The following is a 24,810-nucleotide window of genomic DNA, read 5'->3' on the forward strand; positions in this document are numbered from 1 at the left end:
GTTATTACCCCATCAACACATCTTAGCTTTCTAACCTATCTTGGAATAGGACAAAAACTCAATTCCAGTAGCAACTACATCTTTCCTCTAAATTTGAATGCAGCTAAGATATTGTAATAAACTAACACATATTGCTTTCTCAGACCAATACGTACAATTTAAAGTTGGCAAATATTTGTATATTTTAGACTTAGATACAGTGTATCTCTTGAGTAAATTCTAATACTGTACTGATGCAAATGTCGTGACTACTTTCCTTACGCAAATAATAATATTTTGACATTAAAGTCAGGGTATTTCTTACCTTTTCAACATCTGCCTTGGTTGCATTAGTATCATTATCCAATCTTTCATAACTCTGTTGTGCCTTTTCTGCCTCTCTACATTCTCTTTCAAACTTCTTTTTACTCTGTTAAAAAAGATTAAAATATCACACTGAGAAAATAAAATTAGGCTAACTTCATTTAAGAAATAACTTTAGATAGCATTAGGAGAAAAAACTAACACAGAGGATGGGTTGATGGGTGCAGCAAACCACCATGGAACATGTATACCTATGTAACAAACCTGCATGTTCTGCACATGTATCCCAGAACTTAAAGTATAATAATTTTAAAAAGAGAGAAAAAAGAAATAACTTTAAAATGTGCCAGTGTGTATTGTGTGGAAATGAACTGCACGCTAAGTAAAATTTGTCCTTTCTAAATTAGAAAATAACTTTCACTATTACAACCAATCCACTTTCCTTAAATATGACATTACAGACTATGAAGAAAAAAAACATAGGCATGACTGAGTTAATATTTACTATGCATCTCATTCAAAAAATGTGTGTTTTATACTTTTTATGATAAAAAATATAAGTCCTCATCTGCAGGAGGACTTTTTTGGTTTGGTGTTTTTGGTTCAGTTGGTTTGTTTTGGCATTTGTTTTTATATTTTTTTGGTGAGACCCAATGTAGCTTGGGATATGGAGTGTCCCTCCCAAAAGTGGTTTTATATTGTTTTTTTCCAGGTGTCTCACGAAGACCATCAGCCCAGACCCCAAATCTTTTTAAATTTTATTTCATTCAAATTATTATGACTTTGTAAAAGCTATTCACAACTGAGCCATATAAAATGTATGTCATATTATATTTCCTTTCCTACATAATTTTTTGGAATTCTGGAGTTAATACATGTCTTCATTTTTTCAATTTGCTTAGTTTCCAATGCACTTATCTCTAATTCAACACCGGTTTTTTCCAGTTCTTTAAATCTGTCCGCAGTTAATTCTAACACATTAGGAATTCTATTGATTTTATTTTCTTGATAAATCTCTCCCAAAGGCTTCTAAACTTGCTGAAATTTGAACTCATTAACTAGGCCTAATGCATACTTGTTACCTTAGCATTTCCCTCCACCATCAACCTGTGGATTCATTTCACCTCTATCTTTGTTTGGATCTCCTATTTCCTAGTTTTATGCTTTTTCCTTTCTTGATTCACTTTCTCATTTTGCTATAACACATTCAGTAGCAGCCTCCTAAAAGGTCTGCAGGAGATAACTGAATCTCCATGGCTAAAAATGCCTTTACCATCATTTTTAATCAACAAAATTTGGCTGGATTTAGAACTCTAAGTTGGAAATCATTTTCCTTCAAAAACTTAAGAAGTATTGCTCCACTATTCTTCTGGCTTCCTGTGTGACTATCCTGTCTATTCCATTCTGATTCCTGATCCATTGTATAAACCATGTTTATTTGTTTGGGGTTTTTTCTCCCTAGAGGGTGGTAGAATCTTCTCTCTCTCCAAATGTTCTGAAATTTCAAGAGATGTGGACCCACTGTGCCAAGCACCTGGACTATCCTTTCCATCTGGAAATTCATGTCTTTCAGTTCTGGGAAAACTTTCTTGAGTTATTTTTGTCCTCTTCTATGTTTTCTCTTTTCTAGTATGTTTATTATTTTGGAAATGAACCTACTGGATGAGTCTTCTAATTTTCCATATTTTCAATGTCTGTCATTTTGCTCTACTGGGGTATTTATTGAACTTTATCTTTCATTTTTTTCTAGTGGGCTTTTTTTTTCTACTATCATAAAGTTATTTTTTGTTCTTTATATGTTTCTTTTAAAATAATACCTTATTCTTATTTCATGGATGTAAAATTTTCTCTATTCCCTTTGAGAATATTAGCTAACAGCTGCAGGTCTTTTCCTTGTTTGTTTTTGCATTTTAATTTTCATTTCCTTTCACAGTCACATTGACTTCTTTCCTGCATATTAGTTCTGGTCTCTGATGTGCACATTAGATGTCTTCTTTAAATATCCGGGGATCCTTGGATATCTGCTCTTATTTAAAAAGCTGTTGAAAGCTCCACAGATGGGGCTTTATGGATCATGATATTTTCCTCCAGGGTGACATGGCCAGGTAGTTTGTTTCCTTGGAAAATTCTGGCATCAATTTTTATAAACTTTTTCTCCCTAACTGATTAGATTACCCTGAAAGACTTCCAATTTCTTGCCTGGAAAATTCATACCTTGCAACCTGTGCTCTGAGAATTCCTCAGAAGAAGCAAGCAGGGGATCTCAATATTTTGTATTTATCTAACCTCCTTTATCAAACGAGTTATAACCTCGAAATCCAAGCCCTTAGCAAGTACCAGGTCCAGGAAACCATTATACCTCAAACACCCTGTCCCCATTTTTCCAAATGTCACTGTATCAGCTCAGACACCTATTGCTCTGGATTTGTTTACCCATGGTTCCCTAGTAGCTAGCAATTTCCCTTTCTTTCAAGTAACTAAGAGTTTAAAATACAATTTTAAAATACAATAGCTATTACATGCAGCCATTTGTAGTCAAAAGATTTCTTAGTTCAGTTTGTAATATAGTTATAACCAGATAGGCCTATAACTTACATCAAATAAATGCGCTCCAGAATTTTTTACAAATTTATTTAAATGTAGGCTTTATTCTATACAGGTATTTTGATTAGTATAAGACACCAAATGAGATACTTGTAATTTACTCGAAGCCCCTGAAATATACAAATACTCATACATAAAGTCACTTTGCTATGAAAATTAAGTTACCACATTTCATTCTCTGAAACTGAGTTCAGAACAGTATTTTCCAATCAAGCAACTACAGGCTACTAATTTTGGTGCAAACTGAGGCTACTTATGTACAAAAGTATTTTTATATTTGGTATCTTATTTGTGGAAAAACACATACCTAATAATTCCTTGCAAAAGCAAAAGAACTAGTAGTACAATAATATTAAAAATATTCCTTCCCTGAAAGATAATATAACGTTACACAATATAGAAATATACTCCAGAAAAGATTTTTTTTCCCTTCATCCTTGGTGTGGCAGATGAAGAACAGCCACTTCTACTCCCCTACTCTTGCTTAGCAGAGCCTGCCCTCCAATACAGAGGCAGAAAACAGTTAATACTTGCTGTCCTAGACTCCCCACAGCCAGGGCAGAGGTAAGTAATCTAATTCTGTCAAAGGCACCCAGAGGAAATTTGCTGGGGACTTTCTGGGAAAGTTTTCCTTCCCTGATAAAAAGGGATAGTTGGAAGTGATTTCCCACCTCTGGATGAAACTGAATGAGGATATGGTGTTTAGCTGTTTAAGCCTACTTTTGACCTTAAGGAGACACGGCTGAGGAAGAGAGCACCTGGTCAAGATGGCAACATAGACAGATGAAAAGGACATGGAGCCTGGTGACATCCTTGGGCTACTGACTAACTATGGAACTGCTCCATTTCTGAGCTGTGCTCTTATAAAATTGCATGCTCTGTTACTTGGAGCCTCCTAACTGATGGACCTGGCATCTCTGATGCTTCTGTCTTCTTAATCTCTGACCATTCCTTTAAGACCTCCTTTACAGGCTCTTCTGTCCTGACCTTAAATGCCAGTACTGCCTACTTTATTTATCCCAAGGTTAATAACTGTCTTTTAATTTTTTTCCTCAATTTTTAATACTCTGTCACTAATTCAACCTGTCCACCAGTTCTTTACATTGCCTCACAATTATTTCAAATGTGTTAGGAATTCTACAGTTTCATTTTCTTGACTAAACAGGAAGACATGGAACTAGGAAATATGATCCTACATTTGTTTCTACATATTAAACAGAAATTATATTGGTTAGTTTGCCTCACTAGACTGCAGGTGCTACAAAAACAAGAACCATGTCATACTTACTTTTGTACCTCCAGAGTACATGTCAAGGATACTTTTTAATAAACACAAGTAGAGCTGAACTCACCTTTTTTTATAGTGTTGTTAATGCCTTAAAGAAATCTCTCCTACATTTTTGATGCTTCTTTCTTACGACCTCTAAAACTTTCGCTTAACAACTGTCAACTGTTCTAAAGGCAAGTTGGCACCTATTAAGAATAATCTGTGCCAACACCAATTTTTAAAGGAACCAACGACTCATGAATGTAGGAGTATGTTATTTTGTGCAAATGAAAACACACACACACTCATTAGGTGGTAGATACTAAGGATGATAGTAAAGGCAATTTAAAACTTAGTCAACATAAATACTTTGTAAAGTCTTGCTGAAACCAATTAGAAAATCGAAATGAAAATGAAAACAGATTATTAATATACCTAAGAACTCTCGATCAGCACTGGTGATTAGAACATTACATCAATGATAGTTACATAGTAGAAATGTAATCAAAGTTTTGAATATGCATTTTTAAAAGGGAAAGAAAACAGGCTGAAAGCAATGGAAGTATATGCATGAGATTTTTAATCTCAAACTACTTTTTCTAACAAGCACAGGCTAAACTGATTAACATGGAAAAACTCTCTTCAGCATAATTTTCAAGGAATACGCAGTGCCAACCAGAGAAACATGCTAGTAAAGAGTAAACTGTTCAATAACTTGAGGGTTCAAAAAGAATATCTTATACTACAGAATATCATTTAATAGAGCTTTTTTTTTTTTTACTCTAATCCCATGACACAGATTACAGAGCATTTTATGTAAAGGCAACTGCAGTGTTCCATGTGAACTTCTTGTTTTTCAAATTATTCATGTACTAGAGCATTTAAGAAAAACTACATGAGGAAGTGCCTTGGGGAAATTTTTAAGTAAATAATTATTATGCCTTTATAATTTTGCCCTAGAAAGTACTTTATTTCCTACATTGGGATGGTCTCTATTAGCAGGCCAATATCAGGAGCATTTATAAAATTATACAATGACTGAACTGGAAGAAACATTTCATATTATCTCGTTCACTCTCTTCATTTTTCACATGCTAAAAAATGAAGTCAAGAGAAATCAAGTGCTAAGTTAAAGGTAGAAAAAGAACCTTGATTATTCTCAGTCCTCAGTCATATGGTCTTCTAAGACATATCACCCTTGCCCTCTTACTTCTATCCTCTATTAATACTTTATAGTAACTACTTTAAAGTAAAAAAAAAAAAAAGAAAGAAAGAAATCTCCTTAAATGTTCACAATGATTGAAGATTATAGAGTTCTTAAGTATAGAGTTATAAAGGTCAAGAAAAATGACAAAATGATCTCACATCCTCTATTTACACTATATTGACTATTATGCAATAATACCAATGTCAAATTATTAATAATACACTGAGAAACATTAAAGTCAAATAGATATGAAGCATAAAAGAATTTAGGGCTAATCTAGTCTACAAGATTTTATGTTAACCATGAAAACATCATAACTCACATTATCCATCTGTTTCCAGCACATGTCAAGATATTGTTGAGCTTTTCGTCCTTCCTGCAGATGCTGAAGATTATAACCATGGCCAAAAAAACAAAATAAAACAAAACAAATAAAAATAATTACATTTAAACACTAAAGTCTAAAGTCCCCAAAAGGCTTTTCACTTCATTTTTTTTTAAGGTACTAATTATAACTTTATCAAGACTTAGGAAGAAAGCAAAACTTCCTAAAAATGCATTTTATAGGATATTGTCTTAATACTTTAAATATAACCTTGAAAACAAGCACAATTTTCAGAAAAATAATGATTGTCTTGAATTGTGGATGACAAACATTTTTTATAAAAGGTCAGATAAATACTGTAGGCTTTTAAAGCTACACTGTCTCTGTGACACTCAACTCTGCTAATGTAATGCAAAAGCAGCCACAGGCAATATAAAAGTCAATGAATGTGGGTCTGTTCCAATAAAATGTTATGTATGGACACTAAAATTTCATATAATTGTCAATGTCATGAAATATTATTCTTTTTTCAACCATCTAAAAATATAAAAATCATTCTTAGCCTATGGCAACTAGCAAACAAAACCAAGCACTAGGTTGGGTTTGGCCCATAGGCTGTAGTTTGCCAAACTTAAATCCAAAAGAATCATAAATTAGCAAGAGTATTTTGTGATAATTTTTAGCTAGAAGAAATGTAGTGAAATAGAAAACCAGTTTATGCTGAACACACATTTTTAAAAAAAAGTATTTCTGTGCAACTATTTCATATACTACTGCAATTGGATGAAAATTGTAAGAATTACCATTTTTCTTTCAGTTTTCAGATCATGAGCATATCTCATTAATTCACCATATACTCTGTGCGCCATTTCTTCTGCTACAACTTCTCGTTGTCCTGCATAGTCATTTAACTCATTAAGGATATTAAAAAAGGCTACACACGAGGTAAACCTGGCAAAAACATTTCAAAATGGTGAGACTTAATTTTATTTTCATTACAAATGTTGGTGAGGTATGGACTGAATCTAACATTTCACAAATTTTAGCATATTCAACCTAAATCTCAGCTACTAGTTCTAAATTAACTTCATATGGAAAAAATCCTGCATTACGCTCAAGTTGCACACGTCTGTATATCTTCAAGTAGTCTTTCATTTATTAGTAAAGGGATATTGGGGGTCAAAAAATAATAAGAATACTACCTGCAGGCTCTTTTGGCATACTGGAATCTCTTAAGTTGCCAACTGACTGGCCTGAGCTTGGGAATGAACTTGGTTGGATTCCTAGGCTTGGCAGCTGAACCTGTTGCAGAGATGATGTGCTTGCCAAATGCATCTCGATGGCTGATCTACAGAACAATTTTGCTATCAGCTCTGGACACAGCTGCCTGTATGCCTGCCCATATCCTGAATGGAAGTGAAGTGCCATTATATTGACACCAAAGGGGATAGAAGGGTCAAAAATAAGGGTAAAAACGTGTGTGAGGGAAAAAGAGAAACAAAGAGAATCACTGTATTAATGTATATATCTACTTTGAACATACTGCGGAACACTCTCTTACAGCTGAAGATTAACAGCTCAGATAGGACTCCATTAACACTAAACCTGAGAATCCTAACAACTGACAATTATATACAGAGTTGTTTGTTCGTAAGTCTAGTCTCTTCTTGTTTCTGCATCTAACCAATCATCCACATATTCCTCTTTAAGACCACCAAAAAACTCATAAGTGATTTCTAACCTTTTTATTTATTTCTAACGCAAAAACTCTCAGTGCTTTCCAACATCCCTGTATACCAATTAGTCAAATTGTTTTACTACCTATAAAAGTAAAAGCAAGAATCTAAGAAGCCAACAACTATGTAACAAAGTGTGGAAAATATTCTTTTCTTCTGCAGACTAAATCATTCAAGTGGAGTCCTAGTCTACATTTTAATTGAAAATCTGTATTTGACTATTCTAGAAAACCATTGATCAAGCCCACCGCAGTATTTATCCTCATAAAACATTAACAGTAGTTCTCTCTTTCATAAACATTAATTTTTAAATTAAACTTTATAAAATCTTTATAAAAAGCTAAGAATATATTTATCTTACTAAATAATAAAAATATAAGTATTTTAAAATTTTTTAATATGCATTAATGAACAGGTATGTAATTTACCGTGGCTCTTCATCTTTGGATGAACGTTTGGGGCAGTACTTCTTAACCAGATTTCTATAGGAAGAAGATTTTTAAAAATTTATTAAAAATTTCAACTGTTGTTACAATTGAAATAGTCTAAGTTTTCAATTTCATTCAATCATGAATTTTATGATATAAAACAATTAAGACAGCAATATGGTCTCTACTCCATTAACATCATAATATGTAATCATTACTTACATTTTGTTCTTAAAATACTGATATCTGGAGAAAGAAAGGTTATTTCTATATTTTCATATGAATGTAATCACAACAATTTGGTTGATGTTACTATCAAATAAGAAAAGAGTTAAGAGGAAGAATAGAAGAAACAAAGTACAGTTGGCCCTCTGTATTCCAGGGTTCCACAACCACAGATTCAACCATGGGTCAAAAATATTCAAATAAGTAAATAATACAGCTATAAAAAGTAATACAAATTTAAAAACCAATAGAGCCTAACAAATATTTACATAGCATTTACACTGTATTAGGCAGTCTAAGTAATCTAGAGATGATTTAAAGTATGAGGAGAATGTGGGTAGGTTATAGGCAAATGTTACGCCGTTTTATACAAGGGACTGAGCATCTTTGGATTTTGGTACTCATGGGTCTGGGAACCAATCCCCCTGAGGAACAATTACACTCAGTATGTGAAACTGAGTCAGGGCAAAAAGAAACATTTCAAAGAAGTATCATCACTTCTTTTGTTTCACAAACTGGGGGCTTTAATACTAACTAAGGTAAAATGTAATCAGATGCTGACTCAAAGGATAAAACAACAATTTGTCACCATCTCCATAACTCTACTTTTATATGAAAATCATGATGTAACTCCTTACCCTTCTCTTTTCTAGGCAAATGAATTACATTCTGACTTGTAACTATTTTTGCCTTCATCCATGTCTGTTCTTAACATTCTTACAGTAGAATGCTACCTTATTTCATCCTTTCAAAATCAGAAAGAGACTAGCATATGGACTTTGGAGCCAGATTGGACTGACTACCTTTGTTTGAATCCTGGTTTGTTTGTTTGTTTGTTTGTTTATCGAGATGGAGTCTCACTGTGTTACCCAGGCTGAAGTGCAGTGGTGCAATCTCAGCTCACCGCAACCTCCGCCTCCTAGGTTCAGGCGATTCTCCAGCTTTAGCCTCCTGAATAGCTGGGATTATAGGTGCATGCCACCACACCTGGCTGATTTTTTTATTTTTAGTAGAGACAGGGTTTCACCATGTTGGCCAGGCTGGTCTCGACTCCTGACCTCAGGTGATTCACCTGCCTCAGCCTCGCAAAGTGCTGGGATGAGCCACCAGCCCAACCTGAATCCTGGCTGTTTTATGTAGTACCTGTGTGACCTTGGACAATGTGCCTAACTTCTCTGTCCCCTCATTTCCTATAAATGGTACAAACAGTACCTACTCCATACAGTCAGGAGAATTAAATGATATAAAGTGCTTTATACCCTGAGTCTCAAAGTATGGTCAACCTGGGTCCAGCAAGAGTCCATAGACTCTGTGGTAACAATCTACAATGAGATAAGTACAGAAGTTGGGATTAACTGTATTTCTTTTGAATCTAATAATTAAAAATTAGGGCCTATATTCTGTATGTCTCTTTTATGTCACGTTTCTAGTATTTAATTTTTATTGTATTTTACTGTATATTACAATACAAAATACAAAAATCTATATATTTATAATATAAAATTTACAATACAAAAATTTATATAATATTTTACTGTATTTTACAAAAGTACACAATGGATTGGAAATTAAAAGAAACTGGTCCATCATCACAAACAATTTGAGATGCACTGCTTTAAACTATAAGCAGTTTTAAAGTAAGGGGCCCTACTATCTTTCAATACTATAAAAGAATCACTGTCTTAATTAGTGATTCTCAGATTAGTATCAATTACTTCCACTTGAATCAATTTATTCATTCTACAAATTGTCTATTATGTGGTAAGCACCATGCAAACTACTAGGAGCATCATAAATAAAAGAGGACCCATGAGCAAGAGACTTATACTCTATTGAAAGGAGACAAGTATACACCAATAATTGTAATATAGAGCATGGTAAGTGCTATGATAAAGATATACGAAGAAAAGGAAGACCTAACACCCAGAGAGGGGTGGATAAAGAACAGGCAAGACACTGAGAAAAGAGTTCAGATCAACATGTATTGAGTTCCTACCACCAAGAAACCCACAGTTGTCACTGATTGTAAAGTTAGAGACAACATGAAAGCATTAGCACTTCAACCACTCTAGGGTGCAGCCATAGCTCACTGTAGCCTCAAACTCCTGGGCTTAAGTGATCCTCCTGCCTCAACCTACCAAGTAGCTGGGACTACAGGCACACACCATCATGCCTGACTAATAATATCTATATATACTTTTTAAAGATACAGGGTTTCACTACATTACCCAAGCTGGTCTCGAACTCCTGGCCTCAAGTGATCCACCTGCCTTGGCCTCCCAAAGTACTGGGATTACAGGTGTGAGTCATCCTTCTTGGCCTTCAAAGCTTTGCAGATATTTAACATGTCACTACATTAATACATGTACATAATTTACAACCTGTGCAGTCATATGCTCAAACATTTTTTACAGGTGAGCAATAAAAAGTTCAGAGATCTCTGGTCTAGAGAAATCAAATATATGGACACTCTTATATAACATAATATGGTAAGAACAATAGAGGGCTCTGTAAAGAGGGTTCCCCAGGGGTAGAAAGCTAAAATTTCTGATTTGCTGACTGAGCCTAAAGAGATAAACAGGAATTGGGCAACTGGAAACCCCTGGGGGGAGGATTCTGCTCATTAGTGAAGATCTAATGAGCAAAGACAAAGAAGTGGGGGAAAACAGAGCATTTAAGAACTGTAAGTGGGTTCAATGTTGCTGGAACATCAAATATGAGCTAGAGAATTACAAATAGTTAAGGTTGAAAAGTAAGTGGGGAACGAAGCAGAGACCCTTCTAAAGTCATATGAAGGAACTCTGAATAAATACTCTTGACCAGTGGTTATTAATCCTGGTTACCCAAACACTATCAAAACTCACTGTTGTGAATGAGTTAATTTACTAATTCACCCAAATATCAGCAAAGCTACTATCTGCTATAAATTAATTACTTCAGATACTAGACTGACAGAAAGAAAGGGACGAGTCACAGTTAGCAAACTAGTAATTGGGCATGACCTACAGTCCTTTCTACAAAAGAACTCAAAAAGGAAGAAGGGGAAAACATGATGAACAGAATAATTCACTAGAATAGGCAAATTCAGAGACAGAAAATAGATAATGGTTGCTAGTACATGGAGGAGAAGGAAATGACTGCTAATGGGTACAGGGTTTTCTTTTGGGGATGATGAAAATATTCTAAAATTCAATCGTGGTTATGGTTGCAAAACTCTGTAAATACACTAAAAAACCATTCAAGTGTATGCTTTTAGCAAGTGAATCTTACAGCATATGAATTGTACCTCAGTAAAGCTTCTATAGGAGAAGGAGTGGCAGTTGCATAGGCAGTCCATCTGCCACAGGTACCTCTATTCAACAAGTCTAAAATGAAATTTATCTGCTTCTTAATCTTCTTTTACATACCTCTTTTCTTACATTAGTGGCACTACCAACCATCTAGAATCTAGACATTTAAGCCAAAAATTTGACAATCATCCTACACTTTCTCCCACCTTAACACGTTCAATCCCTAAAGATTCTATTTCCTAATTAACTTTTTTAAAACAATAATTTTTATAATAAAAAGGAAAAAATACACAAAGAGAAGCCCTGTCTTGTGACTACTTTATAAAATTGTTTTGTATACAGATGTGGGAGGACAGACTGCTGGACGCTACTGCAATATCTTGAAACCATGAGGGGAAAGACCAAGAGACGTACGATAATGCCCTGACATCATTGCTGAGCTCTAGAATGCCACTTCCAAATTTGTTACATAAAATGACTCTATTACGTGAAGCTGAAAGCTTCTTAACTGACACTATAGAAGAGTTAAATAAAAATGCCTAGTAGAGATATATAGTAAAAACTAGAACTCTAAAGAAACTGCTGGGATCATGATGCAGATATGAGGGTAAACGTGTAAAGACAATAACAGAAACAACAAGGAGTTACCATTTGTCGTCCATGTATTATTTGCCAATCTTAATGCTAAACTCTTTATATATAATCTTATGCTTACAACTGCAAGCAGATATTATTAGCCTGACTTTACAGGACTCAGACATATTAAGTGACTTGCCCACAGTCAAATAGCCAGTAAGTGACAAAGCCAAAACCTGCCTCAAACCTGATGCCAACACCTGAGATGGTTAAAATAATGAATGCGAATGAGGCTACTGAAGAAGTATGAAATGAAAGGTAGCTAGAGACCATCTATGAACACAAATTTAACAGGGAAGGAAGAAGAGCTGCTTCAGAAGAACAATAAGGACGAACAGCTAGGAAGATTCGAGGTAAACAAACTATGTCCTACCACCTATTTTTAAAACAAAATTTTATTGGAATGCACTACACTAATTCATGCTTGTATTGTCTATGGCTGCTTTTGCATTACAACAACAAAGCTGAGACAACCAAGTTGAGTAGACGTATGGGTAACAGAAAACCCAAGAGTCTGTCATTGAAAAGAAGGGATTTCTTTTTTAAAGACGTTCTCAGACACGCCAGGTGAGGTGTCTCACGCCTGCAATCTCAGTGCTTTGTGAGGCCAAACTGGGATGATCCCTTGGGGCCAGGAGTTCGAGGATGCAATGAGCTATGATCATTGCCACTGCACTCCAGCCTGGGAAAGAGAGTGAGACCCTGTTCCTTAAAAAAAAGAAAAAAAGAAGACAAGACACTTTGGGAGGCCAAGGCAGACAGATCATTTGAGGTCAGGAGTTTGACACTAGCCTGACCAACATGCTGAAAACCTGTGTCTACCAAAAATAAAAAAAATTAGCCAGGCATGGTGGCTCACTCCTGTAGTCTCAGCTACTCAGGAGGTTGAGGTACGAGAATTGCTTGAATCTGGAAGGCGAAGGTTGCAGTGAGCTGAGATCGTGCCACTGCACTCCAACCTGGGTGACAGAGTGAGGCTCTGTCTCAAAAGAAAAAAAAAGAGAAAGAGGAAGAAGAAGAGGAAAAGAAGAGGAGGAGAAAGAAGAGGGTGAAGAAGAAGAAGTTGTTCTAAGAAACAGTCAACTCATCAAAGATAATAAAACAGGTACCTAAAGTATCCACGGAATTTAGCAATTACCAGGTGATTTAATAATGTGGTTATGACAGGCACAGTCTCCAACCTATAAATGGGGTTGTATTCTAGAAATTACTTTTAAGTTCAGTGGTTTGCAAGCACAAACTCATGAACTGCATTAAATAAGTCAAATTGGCCGGGCGCGGTGGCTCAAGCCTGTAATCCCAGCACTTTGGGAGGCCGAGACGGGCGGATCACGAGGTCAGGAGATCGAGACCATCCTGGCTAACACGGTGAAACCCCGTCTCTACTAAAAAATACAAAAAACTAGCCGGGCGAGGTGGCGGGCGCCTGTAGTCCCAGCTACTCGGGAGGCTGAGGCAGGAGAATGGCGTAAACCCGGGAGGCGGAGCTTGCAGTGAGCCGAGATCGCGCCACTGCACTCCAGCCTGGGTGACAGAGCCAGACTCCGTCTCAAAAAAAATAAATAAATAAAAATAAGTCAAATTTAAGCAAAAAGCATTTCATAGAGTGAGTAGTTTCAAAGATTGACTACATTTTTATATACCAACATTTTAAACATTGTTTAGGGTCCCAGTCTGTAGTGGACACATTTTAACTACCTCTATGACTACCCTTCTTCTGCAACAGCTTGTGGAGACATATTTCTGCTCATCAAAAAGCCATGTTATTTCACACACTTCCCAGCCCCCTAACAGTTTGGTAGAACCACGTGGTCAATTCTGCATTGGGCTATGACCTCTCTGTAAGTACAGGCTGAAGCATTTAGAGCTTGTGTACAACCCTCTGGGCTCCCTTATTCTCTGCTGAAGCAATCGTGGAGGTTGAATGATGGGATGAAGATGAAAAGAGTATGGATCCTTGAGTTACCACATGAGCTGTCTGAACTTGTAACAGACTTCACATGATTAAGAGTGTTAATAAGTGTTTAGTTAGTTATGTTTAGTCCCTGGGATTTGGAATTTAATATTCTAGTATAGCCTAACATATCCTAAAATACAGCTCCTCCACTGTCATGCCTATGAACCTGTGGTCGTGGTGACCACATATTAAGGTCTGGGAGTATTCATATGATCCAGGTCCATTAATCTAAGCCAATGAAAGTCAATCCTAAAATTTCTGTTGTAATTCTTAGGAAGGCATGCTCTCTTTCTGCTGAAGTTGTTAAACTGATAGGACATAATCTTAAGGCCATGGGAAAAGAGCCTACTGGGAAATTAAACCAACACAGAGAAAAGCAAAGCCAAGAAGAAAGATCCAAAACACTTCTCTAAGTGCCTGGATCCCTAAATTTTTCACTCAAACAAGCCAGTAAATTCCTTTCTTTGTTTAAACCAATCTGAGTTAGGCTTCTGATACTTGAAAGAATTATGAGTACTACCAACGGCAACCACAGAAGTCATTAATAGCTTAAACATCACATAAATAACACTAATTGGAACTCTAGCTTCTGGGAGGAAGAGCAAATGTAACACAAGAGGTAAGGGGAAGAGGAAGAAAATAACTCTGTATTTTGAACATGCAAGGTAGTCCTAAGCAATTTTAAAAATAAATTCATCTTGAATCCCTGTATGTAAAACTCACGCATCTATAGGTGACTCATCCCAAACCCCAATATCCTGAGCCCTCAGATGCCATACACAGGTCACTAAAGACTCCATTCAAGTCAACCCTGCAACCTGAAAAACTACAGCACTGTCCAAGACGTTCTTCTCATTTGTCACCAAATCCAAATTTATAGGAAAACATATGCTCTGAAAGAAGACACACCAAATTATTATAAGACAGGGTCTCACTCTGTCACCCAGGCTGGAGTACAGTGGTGCAATCTGGGCTCACTAAAACGTCCACCTCCCGGGTCAAGCAATCCTCCCACCTCAGCCTGCCAGGTAGCTCGGACAACAGACACATGTCATCACGCCTGGCTAATTTTTTTGTATTTTTAGTAGAGATGGGGTTTCACCATGTTGGATCCACCTCCCAAAGTGCTGGGATTATGGGCGTTAGCCACTGCCCCAGCTAACACACCAAATTATTAATAGTACTCACTTCTCAGGAGAGGAACTGGGAAGGGACTTGAATTTAAATGTTATAATGATCATATAATGCTTTCATAAAATAAAACTAGGCCAGGCATGGTGGCTCACCTGAGGTCAGGAGTTCAATACCAGCCGGGCCAACATGGCAAAACTCCATCTCTACTAAAAATACAAAAATTAGCCACATGTGGTGGTGGCACACCTATAATCCCAGCTACTAGGGAGGCTGAGGCAGGAGAATTGCTTGAACCTGGGCAGTGGAGGTTGCAGTGAGCCAAGATCGTGCCACTTCACTCCAGCCTGGGAGAAAGAGCGAAACTCCGTCTCATAAATAAATAAATAAAACTAATAATAAAAATATACAATAAGAATGTATTCTTCCGAAGCAGCTGATCTCATTTGGGCCTTCTGAAAAAATAGTCTAAAGTCAACAAAAAGTCATACAAAGGGATGAATGGTTCAGTAAGTCCCGCAAATCCCTGCTTTGCAGTTTTAACACAATATGCTTATTAGCTCAAATAAATTTTAATATGTAAGTGCAAAGTATTCAGGTCATTCCTAAACTAAAAATATTTCAGACAATTCATCTAGTTTAAGAAATCTGCCCTTAACGTTACTTCCCCTAGGCTCTTTTTCTGTTCGCCCCTCTTCTAAATCCAGATTCTCCACCAAACTGATAGCAGTTTACGTATGAGACATGTTTTTAGTATGTTGTCATAAATCAGGAGTTAACTGAAACACAAAGTTTTATATACACACAGTACATATTACAGAAATTATAATAGATTCCACAGATAAGCTGGTACATTGTTTGGGGGGAAGGGGAGGGAGGGACGGAGAGAGGGAGCAGAGAGAGAGAGACAGTGAATGTGCGTGTGGATCCATGTTTTTCTATGTACTTTGGCTTCATGCACTTTGGATACAAAAGAAATCAGTGTTGTTCCTTCAGTTGTCAGAGAAGGCTTCTAAATTTAGTGGGCATCTCCAAAGATTATAGCAGTCTATACATATTAGTTATATTTGTGATATTAAATATATCACCCTTTTAAATGTATATTTAAGTTGTTGATTCTAATCTTTTTATCCATTCCAGTTTTGTCATGTCTATATTTACTTTTGAGTTTCAGTAAAAATTACAAAATATTCCAAATACTTTCTCAAAACATTAATTCACTTCTATTAAAACATTTTGCTGCTAAGTGCCAGAATGTAAACTATCTCAAAAATCTTAAAAGACTGAGAATCACCTCTATACATTTTCAAACTTTCAACATTTGAGAGGCTGAGTTCTAATTACTGTTTAAGAGGTGATCAATATTCTATTTATTTACAAAATGGAATATAAATCATACCATTTCTTCCAGCAAAGGGTAGTATTAGAGATCTGAGACTCACTGACTAGTATCCCTTTTCTTAACCTACTTAAGAGCTGCCAGATTAACACATATGGCCCAAATTGTGGGCTCAGTTAAGTGACCCAACGATAGTAAATGAAATAGCTGGGCCAACGAGATCCCTTTCTGAAAGTTCTAAGACTTTGGACCTGACACAGCTTTGAGGCCAGTATGGGAGCTGAATCGCCAAGACATAAAACTGGCACTGTTGGTGACTGTATTTCCTGCCACATGGAGAAAGTCAGTCTGTGCTAAAAGAATAATGCCACCAACCCCAGAGGACACGGAGGGGGAGAGGCAGGGGGAGGAGGGGGAGGGAAGAAGGGGGAGGGGAGGGGAGGGGAGGAGGGGGAGGGGGAGGAGGAGGAAGAGGAAGAGGAAGAAGAAGAAACAACAAAGGGCTTTGGCTGTGTTTCAGATACTGTCTTTATTTTTTTCTGTGAGCTAGCTGTAGACCAAGCCTTCTAGCAGTATGACTATTTCACTTCTTGAACTCAATAAAAAATTAAAATCAATAAATCAATAAATTTATATTGTAAATAAATTTCTCATTATACTTAAATTAGCTCAAGCTGGAGTTTCCATCACTTTCAGCCAAGAATCTTCTCTCTTATAACTTAAACATAAAAGGCATCCATTGCAAAAGAATGAAGCGGGGCCAGGCACAGCGGCTCATGCCTGTAATCCCAGCACTTTGGGAGGCCAAGGTAGGTGGATCACAAGGTCAGGAGTTCGAGACCAGCCTGGTCAATATGGTGAAACCCCATCTCTACTAAAAATACAAAAATTAACCAGGCGTGGTGGCAGGTGCCTGTAGTGTCAGCTACTCCGGAGGCTGAGGCAGGAGAATCATTTTGTAAAAAGTAAAGTAGAGGTTCCTCTTCAAAGACTTTCCTCCCCATCTAATTAGGAATAAATAGTAACTTCTCTTAGAAGCAAAATTTATTTAAAGACATGTGCTAACATTCTTAAATACCTGCTAGCTGTAATAAGGAAATCAGTGTACTTTATGTTCTTAGCTCCCATAATTTAGCCCAAATATTTGCCCTAGCATGCTCAGACTGGTCCAAGCAAGCATTAGGTCATAGCCTGTTCCTGTTCCTTATTTAAAAGTGTTTTTACCTTTCTCAACAGGAAACAAGTTACTTCCTCCTTCCTTTGTTCCCCTCTACCTTTACCTCTTTTTAAAAAAAAGTTGTAAGTTGCTAACCAATCAGGGTGAGGTCCCATTCCAGCTAATGGAAACTGGACACAGCAGTAGGGTGGATGCGTCAGGTTATAAATGACCCTGTCTCTTTGTTCAGTGTACTCTCGTGGCACGAGTGTACCCTTTCTGCAGGAAGTAAAAATGGTCTTACTAAATAAATAAATTTTATGTTCAAGTGCTATTTCTTTACAGCTCCGAGGAACAAACGTTTCAAACAGTTTGAACCCAGGAGGTGGAGGTTGCAGTGAGCCGAGATCGCACCACTGCACTCCAGGCTGGGAGACAGAGTGCGACTCTGTCTCAAAAAAAAAAAAAAAAAAAAATGAAGCTGGACCCTTATAACACATACAAATATTAACTCAAGATGCATCAAAGACCTAAAACTATGAAACTGAGAAGAAAACATAGGAGAAAATCTTTGTGATATTCGATTTTGCAATGATTTCTTGGATATGACACCAAAAGCAGGCAAAAAAAAAAAAATAGATAAACTGACTACATCAAAATTTAAAACTTCAATGCATAGAAGGGCACAATCAAGAGAATGAAAAGGCTACTTAGAGAATGGGAGAAAGAATTTGCAAATCATATATCTGGCAAGAGGTTAAAATCCAGAATATACAAAGAACTCCTAAAACTCTAAAACAAAAAAACCAAGTAACTCAATTTTTAAAAATTGACTTGAAAAGACATTTCTCCAAAGATATACAAATGGACAACAAGCATATGAAAAGATCACTAGTCATCAGGGAAAAGTAAGTCAGAACCACAGGGAGATAACAAACTCACACGGATTAGGCTGGCTACTTGCAAAATAAGGATGTGGAGTAACTGGAAGCTTTGGGTATTGTTGATGAGAATGTAAAATCTTTCAGCCAGACAAAATAGAGTGACATAGAAACCAAATTCTGATAAAGAGGTATGAGAAAAGTAAAATGAGATAGAGACATACCCGAGACAGGGAGGAAAAAGAGGTTTAATTGGAATTACAGTTCCACAAAGCTGGGGAGGCTTCCGACTCACGGCGGGAGGCAAAAGGCACTTCTGACAGACTAGCTGTATTTGGATTGCTCTGTATCTAAGCCTACCCGAAATATTTGGGACTGCTCTTAGTAGACACAATGATGTACATAACACCAACTTGACCACATCACAATGATGTACATGACACCAAACTCCAGTATTAATAGAAAGCTGCTATGTAGTCAAAGGTTTGGCATGTGGTCAGAGATCCTAATTTCTAAACTAAACTGAAACACAGATTATGCCATTACTTATTCATTCAACTTATATTTAATCACCCAGTTCCAGAGGTACCAGGTAGGCTTAGTATGGGGTATAGAAATGCACATAATATAATCTCTGATCAAAAGAAATTCAGAGATTTCTGCTTTGGCCAAAATAATGGCTTCCTGTCTTGCAGCCTAATTCTCTTCCACTATACCATACTGCCACATTTGAACCAAAAATTTATGTATGCTTTGGGGTGGAGGCTGGGGAATATAATTTCATACAGCACTATCTCTATGATAGAACTGAATACAATTACTTTTACTAGGAAAAAACTAAAATGATACATACTTATCACATATATAGGGCTTCTTTTTTTACTTAGAAATCTTAATCTCTGTTATACAAATAAAATAGTGTAAGTTTATTAAAAGAATGATTGATTTCAGTTGCATATATCTTTGCAAACAAAATACACTCCACCAATTGATCTGAAGTGACCATTTTCCATCAATCAAAATGGACATGATTCAATTGTATGTAACTATGTCTCCAAATGTCATTAGATGCTTTATTTTCTATTTATTCCCATCCTCAAACCAAAACCAAAAATCAGTATCAACCACCAGAATAAAGTTAAACCAACACCATCAAAACACAAGAACAGAAGAGTAAAGGGAGAAAAGAAGAAAACAATCTGGAATTGCCAAAGATTAAGAAATTTTAATCTTGTAATATATTTAAAATGTAATTGTTTAACATCATGAATATAGTTGATATGATTTGGCTGTGTCCTTACCCAAATCTCACCTTGAATTACAGTTCCCATAATCCCCATGTGTCATGGGAGGGACCACGTGGAGATAACTGAATCATGGGAGCAGTTTCCCCCATCCTGTTCTCATAACAGTGAGTTAGTTCTCACGAGATCTAATGGTTTTATAATGGGATTCCCCCTTCACTGGGCACTTATTCTTCTCCCTCCACTATAAGTTTACTGAGGCCTCCCCAGCCATGCTGAACTGTGAGTCAATTAAATCTTTTTCCCTTATAAATTACCCAGTCTCAGGTATGTCTTTATTAGCAGTGTGAGAATGGACTAATAGTTATTATTTAGGAGAAAAAAAAAAGTGCTGCCTCACTATGAAAGAAATTACCCTCTGCACTAGCAAAAATATGGGGAGTTAACCAAAAGAATTTTTCCCATTAAAGAGGAGGAAACAAACAAGGCAAACCTCTTCCCTTTGGATAAAAGACATACTATAAACAGCAGCTGATAATCCAATCATTTATCAAGTAGTCACCCAAAGCAGCAAATCTCAATGTAGATCATTTCAAATTAAACATGCCTTCTCTCAACTCTTCGTTACTCCTCATACCTCACTACTCCAATAATTCTACCCTTGCTGAGAATCACTGCTATTGAGAATTATCCTTAGAATGGAAATGTGCCAAATTCCTTAAGTGTGCTTCATTCCTTCAAATCACCTATCTAAAGCATCAGTACATAATAAAACCTACTTTCTCAACACAAAATTCTACTTTTCATATCATGAAGTTGTGGGTTCTAGCCACCCTTGCTTCAATGAATCAGAGCTCAATCCTTTTCTTCCAAGTAAGTGAAAATTGTAATGGTTATTATCAGCCTCAGAACAGAGAGAAGGCAAACGAGTCTGCCATTTGATTAGATGAGTCCTGTTACACTAGCGAAACCCTGGCCATCTCAAAAGCTTTGAGGTCTAAGTAGTCTTGGGCAGTTAAATATTCCAGATTACTGAAGTTTTGTCTTATAAGTTATCAATTTTTATTTTATAATTTGTGATAGGAATCTCTTTTGAAGCATATCCTCTTCTTAATAACAAGTGTTTTAAATTACAAAAGTAACACACAATCATTGAAAAGACTACAATTCAAAAGTGTATGAAATAAAAAGTTCCTTCCCTTATCATTCCCTACTCTCATTCCACAAGGGTATCATTGTAACATAATATGAGTGTATTCTTCTAGACCTCTTCAGAATACATACAAATTTTATACAATACTGTATGTACAAACACAAGTAAGCAATAAAATGATGTTACTGTACATTCAGTTCTTACTGTACATTCATCATTCAACCTGATGAATAAGGCTTTTAAGTTTTAAAATGTTGGTAAACCTGATTTTTTTAAACTTAATCTACCACAGTCTTTTTCATCCTTCTTCTACTGACAGGCACTTTTACAACCAGAAACTTTTTTTTTTTCCCCTGCAATGAAGAGTTTTGTGCAAACACCTTTGCACACTTGTGTTTTTCTGCAGGGAAGTTTAGAAATGAAAATGCTAGATTAAAGGACAGATTGGACTTTTTAAACATTTTGAGATACACTATTATATTCTCTGCCTTCTTTAAAATAATCTGATTCTTTTCTTGAGGGCCCAGGATCATTCTTACCAGTATTTACTTTTTCACTCTGTATAATACAGTGATTCTCTTGGGGCATTAGAAGTAGGTTCACTTTTCACTATGGTTTGGATATGGTTTGTTTGACCCCCACCAAAACTCATGTTGAAATCTGATCCCCAAAGTGGTGGTGTTAGGAGACGGTGCCTAATGGGAGGTGTTTGGATCATGAGGGATCCGCCCTCATGGATAGTGGTTTGGTGTCATTTTTGGCAGTGAGCTGTGTTCTCATTCTAATAAGACTGGATCACTTTTTGAGAGTGGGTTTTTTAAAAGCCAGTACTCTTTCAGGTTTTCCTTCTCTCTTCATACATCCACGCTTCCCCTTTGACCCAACAAAACCCTGCGCCAGGAGCTGGGGGCATGCCTTTCAACTCACCAACCTGTACAACCATTAGTTAAATAAACCTCTTTTCTTTATAAATTACTCAGACTCAGGCATTCTGTTATGGCAACACAAAATGAACTAGGGCACTCCTGCATTAAATTTCATCTATTTTTGTAATTTTTAAACCTTTTCCTTTATTGTTTGTTCCTTCACACTGCCATCACTGTATTACCTAGAGCATTTTTTCTCATTCATTTCTATTGGAAAAACTGAGAATTTTCCAATAGAAATATGAGAATTTAATGTGCTAAAATTGAGATCAAATTAAAATTTAAATAAAATTTTTATTTGTCACACAAGAATACATGTGGTAGCTGCTATTTTAATCTCTCAGAGGCCATTTCAAGCTCTTCTAGATTCTAGAGAAGTAAGGTTCGCAGATCATTAACTTTTGGACAGATGAAACATCATCACTGTGATTATTAATATACTAATAGGCTCCCTGTTTATATTCTCATGTGGAAAATACCTTGTTTAAAAAACAGGAAGACGATGGAATAGGAAATTAGCATAATGTCAATATTCAGTAAATATCATAAGTGTTTATCATTATAAAAATATTATAAGCAAGCTATTTGTGACTCTAGTCTATTCCATCCCTGCATCCAGTCAGTTGGTTACATGCAATTTTTTTTTTTTATTATTATACTTTAAGTTCTAGGGTACATGTGCATAACGTGCAGGTTTGTTACATATGTATACTTGTGCCACGTTGGTGTGCTGCACCCACCAACTCGTCAGCACCCATCAACTCATCATTTACATCAGGTATAACTCCCAATGCAATCCCTCCCCTCTCACCCCTCCCCGTGATAGGCCCCGGTGTGTGATGTTCCCCTTCCCAAGTCCAAGTGATCTCATTGTTCAGTTCCCACCTATGAGTGAGAACACGCAGTGTTTGGTTTTCTGTTCTCGCGATAGTTTGCTGAGAATGATGGTTTCCAGCTGCATCCATGTCCCTACAAAGGACACAAACTCATCCTTTTTTATGGCTGCATAGTATTCCATGGTGTATATGTGCCACATTTTCTTAATCCAGTCTGTCACTGATGGACATTTGGGTTGATTCCAAGTCTTTGCTATTGTGAATAGTGCTGCAATAAACATACGTGTGCATGTGTCTTTATAGCAGCATGATTTATAATCCTTTGGGTATATACCCAGTAATGGGATGGCTGGGCCATATGGTACTTCTAGTTCTAGATCCTTGAGGAATCACCATACTGTTCTCCATAATGGTTGAACTAGTTTACAATCCCACCAACAGTGTAAAAGTGTTCCTATTTCTCCACATCCTCTCTAGCACTTGTTGTTTCCTGACTTTTTAATGATTGCCATTCTAACTGGTGTGAGATGGTATCTCATTGTGGTTTTGATTTGCATTTCTTAGATGGCCAGTGATGATGAGCATTTTTTCATGTGTCTGTTGGCTGTATGAATGTCGTCTTTTGAGAAATGTCTGTTCATATCCTTTGCCCACTTTTTGATGGGGTTGTTTGTTTTTTCCTTGTAAATTTGTATGAGTTCTTTGTAGGTTCTGGATATTAGCCCTTTGTCTGATGAGTAGATTGCAAAAATTTTCTCCCATTCTGTAGGTTGCCTGTTCACTCTGACGGTAGTTTCTTTTGCTGTGCAGAAGCTCTTTAGTTTAATTAGATCCCATTTGTCAATTTTGGCTTTTGCTGCCGTTGCTTTTGGTGTTTTAGACATGAAGTCCTTGCCCATGCCTATGTCCTGAACGGTATTACCTAGGTTTTCTTCTAGGGTTTTTATGGTATTAGGTCTAACATTTAAGTCTCTAATCCATCTTGAATTAATTTTCGTATAAGGAGTAAGGAAAGGATCCAGTTTCAGCTTTCTACTTATGGCTAGCCAATTTTCCCAGCACCATTTATTAAATAGGGAATCCTTTCCCCATTTCTTGTTTTTCTCAGGTTTATCAAAGATCAGATGGCTATAGATGTGTGGTATTATTTCTGAGGACTCTGTTCTGTTCCATTGGTCTATATGTCTGTTTTGGTACCAGTACCATGCTGTTTTGGTTACTGTAGCCTTGTAGTATAGTTTGAAGTCAGGTAGCGTGATGCCTCCAGCTTTGTTCTTTTGACTTAGGACTGTCTTGGAGATGCGGGCTCTTTTTTGGTTCCATATGAACTTTAAAGCAGTTTTTTCCAATTCTGTGAAGAAACTCATTGGTAGCTTGATGGGATGGCATTGAATCTATAAATTACTTTGGGCAGTATGGCCATTTTCACGATATTGATTCTTCCTATCCATGAGCATGGTATGTTCTTCCATTTGTTTATGTCCTCTTTCATTTCACTGAGCAGTGGTTTGTAGTTCTCCTTGAAGAGGTCCTTTACATCCCTTGTCAGTTGGATTCCTAGGTATTTTATTGTCTTTGAAGCAATTGTGAATGGAAGTTCATTCATGATTTGGCTCTCTGTTTGTCTGTCACTGATGTATAAGAATGCTTGTGATTTTTGCACATTGATTTTGTATCCTGAGACTTTGCTGAAGTTGCTTATCAGCTTAAGGAGATTTTGGGCTGAGACCATGGGGTTTTCTAAATATATAATCATGTCATCTGCAAACAGGGACAATTTGACTTCTTCTTTTCCTAACTGAATACCCTTGATTTCTTTCTCTTGCCTGATTGCCCTAGCCAGAACTTCCAACACTATGTTGAAAAGGAGTGGTGAGAGAGGGCATATCCCTGTCTTGTGCCAGTTTTCAAAGGGAATTTTTCCAGTTTTTGCCCATTCAGTATGATATTGGCTATGGGTTTGTCATAAATAGCTCTTATTATTTTGAGATACGTTCCATCAATACCGAATTTATTGAGAGTTTTTAGCATGAAGGGCTGTTGAATTTTGTCAAAGGCCTTTTCTGCATCTATTGAGATAATCAGGTGGTTTTTGTCTTTGGTTCTGTTTATATGCTGGATTATGTTTATTGATTTGCGTATGTTGAACCAGCCTTGCATCCCAGG

At 36.6% G+C, this 24,810-nt stretch overlaps 1 protein-coding gene across 5 annotated transcripts in view; it reads right to left on the reverse strand.

Annotated features, from left to right (window-relative positions):
- The window catches only part of FNBP1L (formin binding protein 1 like), a 106,486-nt gene that overhangs the window by 24,930 nt on the left and 56,746 nt on the right, over positions 1 to 24,810 (reverse strand). For all 5 annotated transcript variants that reach the window (XM_077952925.1, XM_002801657.4, XM_077952915.1 and 2 more), the window contains exons 3-6: positions 7,871 to 7,924; positions 6,510 to 6,657; positions 5,704 to 5,766; positions 305 to 409 (exon numbers count right to left, since the gene is read on the reverse strand). In XM_077952925.1, coding sequence (XP_077809051.1) covers positions 305 to 409; positions 5,704 to 5,766; positions 6,510 to 6,657; positions 7,871 to 7,924 — 370 coding nt within the window. The remainder of the gene's footprint in view (positions 1 to 304; positions 410 to 5,703; positions 5,767 to 6,509; positions 6,658 to 7,870; positions 7,925 to 24,810) is intronic.

Source organism: Macaca mulatta, chromosome 1 (genome assembly GCF_049350105.2).
Source record: "Macaca mulatta isolate MMU2019108-1 chromosome 1, T2T-MMU8v2.0, whole genome shotgun sequence".
NCBI lineage: Eukaryota > Metazoa > Chordata > Mammalia > Primates > Cercopithecidae > Macaca > Macaca mulatta.